Genomic DNA, 8015 nt, shown 5'->3' with positions numbered 1-8015 from the left:
GCAAAAGCACTGTCCTTTGGCTGCCCTGGGAAAGGAGAAAAAAAAAAAGCCTCCCACAATCCCGAATGTAAAATTTCTCTTGGGGACCTCAGGATTTTCTGCAGGCGCACACAGACTTCTAAGGCCTGTATGTTCCTGTGCGTCAGTGGGGCTCTACCTCTGCTGTTTGGATCTGTCTTGTGGGATTTGACAGACATGGGCCCCCCCCCCATGAGAAAACTAGAAAGTTTGCTTGCTCTTCTGGAGTTTAAGGTCTCCAGGAGGAAAGCTGTGGAGCTGGCACCAAGCAGGGCTTATGCACTAAGTCCCCTGCAGGACTCTGTTGGTCTCCTCTTCCATGTTCCCCACATCCATGCTGCTCCCAAGATCAGCATTAATAGGAGCACTGGTGTTCCCAAAAGCCAGGTGCTACCAGATTAAAAATGGATTGTTGACCCTGGGATGGAGAGTTTGGGGACCAAGATCTGTCAGGTCCTGAAGGATCTCAACTGCCTCTTTTGAAGAGAATAAAGAATAAACCATTTAGAAGAGGAAAAAAAAACTTTTATTTGAAAATAGTCCCTGCACATTTCTGCCAAGAAGAGCTCTACAAAAATAATTCTCTAAAGAGAAAATTCTGAATAATCACAAGAACAACGCTGACCCTCCCTAACAACTGCAGGATCTCGGAGGGCTTTGAAAGCCAGGCAGTCTGCTTTTGGGGTGGGGGAAACAGAGCAATGTTAGAAACTCCTCCTCCCCATCTCTATAGTGACCCCTCCATCCTGTTAAGGTAGGACTTGGCTGGTGGCACTTTGGAAGGAGGATCTGCCAGCCAGTCTCAGCAGAAGGGTGGTGGCTGAAACGGGGAGGTGGGCGGTGGAGTGTAAATCTCCACATCGCAAAGAGAATTGCTGGGCTCCAGTTACATAAGGAGAGCGCTGCCATTGACAATTTAAACAGCAGAACAAAGGCAAGCAGAGCTGTGTAAGGGAAGCTTGGGGAGAAGTCATCCAGCTGGGGAGAATCCTGAGGGGTGGTTTAGTTGCCATAGTTAAAGCCGTAGTTGTTCCTGTATTGGTTCTCATGTTGAGCTACTTTTGAGACAGCCACAGCTCCTGTTGCGAAGAGGATGATGATCAGAACCACTGCCAAGAGGCTCAGTACCAGGACCGTGATGTTCAGGCACTTGGCAGTCTTGCCATAGCTTCCTGCTCCATCGGCGTCACCCAGAACTTTACGATCCCTGGCCTGGGGGGAGGAAGGGTAAAGAGTAAAATGTTTGGGGCACCAAGGCCTGCTTCTCAGGGTGGCTGAGCACTTGCGGCTCTCAAGACTTTGGTGGAAGGTCTGGGTGCTCATCAACTCTCAATATCCAGCTCCAACTAGCCAGTGCTGCTGGCAAGCAGAGGCTTGGGGGGAATGAACAGAGTGATTCCCGACACTCTGCACACCTGAGACCTCCCCACTCTGTGACTTTAGCTTCCTCTTGGGCCTATGGAACTGCCTCTCACTCGCTCTGCGACCTCACTCATGTGCCCCACTGCCTTGACAGCCCCTCGGCTGAACTCCTCCTCCCCACAGGTTCTCATCTTCCCTCACCTTGATTTCCAGCAACTCCTCTGTGGCCTCCCTTAGCCCCACCCCTCAAAACACCAACACGTGTGGAACCAACCTACCTGCGTGTTCACACGCCCCCCCACGAATCACACACGGATCTTCCGTGCCCTCAGAACTGCCCTCTCTTTCCAGATTAAGTTCCAAATTGCCCTCCTTGTTTTTAAGTCTTCCCATAGATTTGCTGTAGCCAATTTCACCAGCTCTCTTGCTCCCTCTCATCCTGCCCACTGCTTTCAGTCTTCTAGCAGCTTGTCTTTCACTTTGCAGAGAGAGAAGGTGGGTGAGGTAATTCCTTTTATTGGGCCAACTTCTGTTGCCAAAAGAGACAAGGTTGTACATTTCACCAACTTCTGTGGACCCATTAAAAGACATGACCTCCCGCACCTTACCTTGTCTCCTTTATATCCAGGGACCAACACAGCTACACCACCACATTTACACACAGTATGGACATTTTCATTAGGGAGAGACCATATGGCCGAATTACCCATTTATTCACTACTGTATATTATGTCTTTATCCCATTGTTTAATTTATTCCATGGAGCGCATGGATATGCACAGTTGTCCAGGAGGGCAGAATTCAGACACAGAAGTCCAGTGACATGTTAATTGTGTTGCCCGGGAGAACCAGCAGAGCACCAGCGCTGCCAGGCAAAAACAGGCAACCAGTAAATTCACAGATGGGACCATTATGAGAATATAGTCCAACTTCCAGCAGCACAGAGAATTTCACCCAACAATCCCTGCATTTAACCAACAACTTGTGGTTGAAATAGACCCTACTTCCCAGGCTCTCAGAACTGCATTCTTTCCATTATTGGGAATTTATCCATTTGGGACATGATTCCAGAATAAGGTAGTGTGTGACTTTAAAGCATTATAGCTATAGTGGAATAGCTCCCTGTGTGGATGCTCTTATTTCAGAATACTGCAATCCTGGATTCATAGTGTAAGAAATGTGTAAGAGACAGTATGGTGTTTGTAAAATTAAATCTTCCTAGGAGTGCATACTTAATAGATGGTAAGGTATATTATGTGTGGGTAGTGAGCAGTAGAGTCTGAGATTAAAGAGGAATCTTTACAGTTTAAAGCACCAAAAATGTAGCTCAACTGGTCAGTTCTAATGGGACATGAATGCCACCACTTTATATACATTGCTATAGAAAGCATCACTGTGTAGCCAGGCCAACACCCTCTGCATGCACAGGTCCTACCAGTTAAGAGGAGTACTCCACTGCTTCCCACCTCCTCTCTGGACTTCAAATAAAATAAATGTAAATTTACATTTGGGCTATACAAGACTTTAAACACATTCAAGTCCGGTGAAAGACATGATGACTAATTGTCTTGCGGGGGGGGGTGGGGGTTGGGGGGGTGAGGAGAGAAAGGACTCCTGCAATCTTCTATGGTTGAGCTGACTACTGCTGTCAAAACTAAGGTCGGCTGTGCTTCTGAATGAGAACATCCATACACGGGTCTCTGGCAGTGTAACTTGTGTGCATTAATGTCACACTTTTAGCATCACACCGTGTAGACACGCTCTTATTAGTAAAAGGAAGCAACTAAGGGAAATTGTGGGGGGGAGGCCTCTTAATTCCTTTAGTTTAAAATGCTTTAACTGGTTTTCCCATGACACCCATGCAAACAGGAGGTTGCAGACATTTAGATACCTCCCCAAAGTGCAGCAGAACAAAATATGCAGCATGCCTAAAAGGTGGATTGAAATTAAAATAAGCAATTAGGAGCATAAACAATTCAGTTGAATAGTCAACATTTAAGTATGCAACAAACGAAGTAACAGATGTGCAAAGTGTGCGCTTCAGGCTTTGCAGGACAGGGGGTTACTTACAGAAATAAGGATTTTTTAATACATTTGCAATTACAAAGGGTGGGAGGTGGGGGGGCGGGGAAATCACTTTACTGAAAGTCCAAAATGGTACTGGATGCTATAGCAAAGTACAACCATTTTAGGTATATGAATTCTGAAAGGTAACAGCTTAATATTAAGCTAGGGCAGCCGAAGTGGCAGCTGAAAGCAAGGTTAGCCTGCAACAGAAAGCATTGGGCTGCGTAGGGCACCTGAAAATTTGGGGCACCCTTGGGTCTTAGTGTCCACCCTCCTGCTCTTCCTATCCTTGTTCTGACCCTTCCTGCAGGCTCCCACACCTAGCTGCTGCCGCCTGGTGAGTCTTCCTCTAGAGGGGATCTAGGGCTTGTCTACACCGTGGAAGTTGACAAAACTTCAAAACTTTTGTCTTTCACAGGTACTTAAAGCTAAAGCCCCCCGCCCCCCACCAGTGAAAGAAAAAAGTTTTGCTGAGGCAAGTGGCAGCGTGAACATGGCTTTGCCAGCAGGAGTGCTCTCCTGCCAACAAAGCTAATGCAGTTCACAGGGCTGGAAATATTTTGTCCTCAAAAGTGCAGACAACGTTTACGCACGCTGACTTTTAGTGACAAGGCTAAAAGCTGCTTGGTGTAGACAAGCCCCAGTCTGAGCCACGCCAGGCCAGGCACCTTGCACCAGTGGGCTGCTCCCTGTATCCTGCTGGCCCCAGGCCATGCCACCCAGACGGCACCCAAAAACCCGGTTCCGACAGCCGGGTGGGTGAGGCCAGGACACAGGCATCCAGCCCTGCTGCCTGTGAGCCCCCCTCAGGCCCCAGTGCTTTGGTCCTGAACTCACACTGGTGCCCAGCACTGCCCCCGAGCAGGGGGTTTCGGATGTTCATTTATGGCAGCCCTCCCCAGAGATGCACCTGGGCCCTTCGCGTGGGGCTGCAGCTGCTGGGGCAAGGCCAGGCCTGTGGGTGGGACATGCTGGGGGGGGGGGGGTTGACCCTTTGTGCCTGCTGGCCATGCCACCTCCCCCTGGGGCTGGCAGCCCTTCTGCCCTGCTCCCCTCCGGCTGCCCCACCTCCCAGGACCCACCCGTGGGGTAACACCAAACCCCCCAGGGCCCCTTCTGGCTGTGACTTGCCAGCCCCTCAGAGGATCCAGCCACCAAGGACCCCCTGAGCGCTGGGCAGAAGCTGCAACTGGGTCTGTGCCAGAGCCCTGGGTGCTGGAGCCAGGTGTGGTACTCGCCCCCACAGCATAGGCCCAGGGCAGGAAGGAGCTCATTTCACCCAGGGGGGGCCTTTGCACAGCCCCCCTCCCGAGGCTGCCCAGGCGTAGGGTGGTGTCTGGCTCAGCCAGGGCTCAAGTTCAGCCTGTAACTGTATGATAAGGAATAAACATTAATTAAAAAAAAAACTTAAAAGTGAAAAGCCTCCAGCCTGCTGGACCTATTAGCACAACCCTGAAACTGTTAAAGAGCCATTCAAGGGGTAATGAAGCCATTTAACAGGCATTTGCCAACCCCCAAGTGTATACTGCCAGTTTCTGACTTTACTGACAAAAAGAGGTGTGTATCACTGTAATATTTACTCAGAACATGTTAGGGCTAGTCTACACTGGCAATACTGCTTTACCGTGGCTTTCCACCTCCACGAGGGGCGCAGCTCCCTGCGCTGGTGCACTGACTTTACAGTGCTGAAACTTGCTGTGCTCAGGGGGTGCTTTCCTCACACGCCTGAGCGAGAAAGTTGCAGCGCTGTAAAGTGTGGACAAGCCCTTAGTCTACAGGACCTTAGTTTAAAATTTGCTTTAAAAATATTTCATTAATGTGTTGCTGAAGATTATAAAGTCACATCTCTAAAAAAAATCCTAGCGCAGATTTTTAGATGCACAATCTGAGTATTCATCTTTAGCCTTAAGTGTTTGGATCTTCAGACATACAGTTTTTTAAAATAAATCCTTCAAAAGACCACTCTTATCTAAAATACACATTTTAATTACTATAGTACAAAAACTTGCTTCTCAAGTCTTCCTGTCCATCCCTTTCCTCCTTCACCTCCCTGCTGAAGAGAGCCCTTAGAGGGACAACACCCCTTTCCTTCCAGATAGCTGGACAAATGAGTTTCCCTCTCTTTACTTCTGACTATGCGATGAACTAGTTTTATGAGACCCCTCCAGCAAAATCAGTACCTTAGTTAGATATAAAAAATTTTGTTATGCCTAAAATCTTTGGAAACATTTTTTAAAGTTGATGAAATTTAATCTGGCTGGTAGTGGTGACCCCTTTTCCAAGTACTAAGGTGCTGTTGACAAAGGCAATCCCCATGGGAGGATCAAAGGAAACTGAAGAAGTTTTTACACCAATCCCAGGAATCAGCCTTGAAGTTATAGGACCCCAGAATGAACTTGCGTTATAAAAACAAATTAGCATTAAGGACTGTAAATTATAAGATTGCAAAACAAACAGGAAATGTTCCACTAGACGTGCTGTGCAATGTGATTGCTGAAGCTACTAGCAACCGTTCATATTTTCAAAGCTGATTTGCTGTTAAAAATACAAGTTAAATAGCACAATGACATCGCTCTGCACAATGTTACCAGAGGGAAATGACCAAGTGCCAACGATAATTCAAAAAAAGGGGCATTTAAAAACCAAATAATGTAAAGGAGTGAAACTATATTCCCAGCGGATTACATGAAAGGGAGTCCAGGTCAGGGACTCAGAACCTTGGATCAGACAACTTGGCAAACTGCTGTGAGGCTTTCTGCAGACACACAGCTGATAAAGGGTTACTTCTAACACTGCTACCAGGCACGGCAAGCATAAGTTTTTGGGTGGGGGTGCAGGGGGATGCATATCAAATATTTCTCTGATCCAAGTCTCCTTTGGCCGCTCCATCCATGATTTCAGAGAGGGAAGAGCAGCCTTACCCAGAAGTGCCTTTAAGGTCACAGCCTAGGGAAGTGGGTGCCCAGCTGTCCTGTCCTGTCGGTCTGCCCCGCAAGCCCTGTTTTCACAACTCCCGCAGCTGGTTAACTGGGGTCACTTTCACCCCTCCCTGGGCCGGGCACCTGTCACTCGCGGGCAGCGTCCCAAGCCCTGGTGGCTACCCCAGAGCCGGTCCCACTCACCTTGAAGGAGAAGACCAGAGCCATGAAGCCGAGGCAGCAGACGTTGCAGAAGATGGTGTTGAAGAGGGACCAGAGCACGAAGTCGCGGGGCGGCTGCTGCACGGGGAAGCCCTGCGCGGGGCCGGTGTAGGGGTAGGTGGAGTACGGAGGAGCCGAGGCGCCCGGCCCCACCTTGCCGCCGTCGCAGGGCTGCAGGTCGATGCTCACGCTGGAGTCCATGGCGCGGCGCTGCCCCCGGACAAGCTCTGCGCGATCCCCAACGGGGAGCTCCAGATATGCCGGGCGGTGCGGGGCCGGCCCCGGCGGGGCGGAGCTCGGCCGCGAAAGGACTGAGCACAGCTGGGAATCGAAACTTTCAGGTTCCGGAGAAAAATAAGCAAGGGGTAGGGGGAACTCTAGGGTACAAGGTGCGGGAGGGCAGGGTGGATACAAATCAGTGATTTGTTTAAAACAATCCAAAAAATCGGATTTTTAGTGAGAGACTTTAAATCGGATTGTTGTGATTTTAATCAGATTTTGTTGATAAAATCCTTTTTGAGGAAAAAACCGATCTCAGGATAGTTTTAATTAAGATACCTTCTAGCTCAAAGATATCGCCTCATGGAATAGAGATTCTAGCTTATAAGTCTGTGGTATGAGACAATATATTCATGTAATGTTTAAAATAAGTTTGGTATGTGTTCCAATAGTTCATGGCTTAGGGACCCAATTTTATGGGGTTCCAGAGGCTTCTGTATAGGTTATTTAGGTTAATCTTTCTATCTACCCAATGGGACTCAGTGCTCAATCTAGAAGATACCATCAGAGATGCTTAGTTTTGCAGTTCTCAAACTGTGGGTTTGCATCTGCAGAGGTAACATACTTGTTAACAGCAAAAATGTTTTAAAATAAACAATATAGAGAGGTGAGAAATAACAGACCTCAACCCTATTGTCCCTCTGCAAATTTGTGTACACAGAGTCAATCCCTTAACTCTCTCTAAGGGCTGGTCCACACTAAGAAGCGGGGTCGAACTAGGGTATGCAAATTCAGCTACGTGAATAGCGTAGCTGAATTCGAAGTACCCTAGTTCGAACTACTCACCCGTCCAGACGCCGCGGAATCGAAGTCTGCGGCTCCAAGGTCGACTCCGCCACCGCCTTTTGCAGTGGTGGAGTACCAGAGTCGACCACGGCGCTTCCGGAGTTCGAACTATCGCATCCAGATTAGACGCGATAGTTCGAACTCCGAGAAGTCGAACTCACCGCGTCGACCCGGCTCGTAAGTGTAGACTAGCCCTTAAAGTGCAAAGTTTCAAAAAGTTCAATGAATAGAAGATTGTTGGGGGTGGAATAGATCTGGACAAGGAGAAGTCTGGAGATAAATGTGAGACGGGAGGGACAGGCAGTAGAAACAAAAGTAAAACTGTTTGAGCAGCATATTCCAGAAGTCTTGAGGGCTTTCTGA

General features: G+C 48.5%; 1 protein-coding gene across 1 annotated transcript; it reads right to left on the bottom strand.

Annotated features, from left to right (window-relative positions):
- Positions 1-521: 521 nt before the first annotated feature.
- On the bottom strand, positions 522-6835 carry LOC123367887 (dispanin subfamily A member 2b-like). The gene is made up of 2 exons (XM_045012192.1): positions 6570-6835; positions 522-1230 (listed from the first exon to the last, which is right to left on the bottom strand). Exons 1-2 carry the CDS (start codon positions 6786-6788, stop codon positions 1021-1023), a joined length of 429 nt encoding a protein of 142 aa, XP_044868127.1. The 5' UTR covers positions 6789-6835; the 3' UTR covers positions 522-1020.
- Positions 6836-8015: the final 1180 nt, after the last annotated feature.

The sequence above is a fragment of the Mauremys mutica genome, chromosome 4, assembly GCF_020497125.1.
Source record: "Mauremys mutica isolate MM-2020 ecotype Southern chromosome 4, ASM2049712v1, whole genome shotgun sequence".
In the NCBI taxonomy this organism is placed as follows: domain Eukaryota; kingdom Metazoa; phylum Chordata; order Testudines; family Geoemydidae; genus Mauremys; species Mauremys mutica.
Note: the sequence above shows the minus strand (reverse complement) of the source record. Positions and strands in the feature narration are given on the sequence as shown.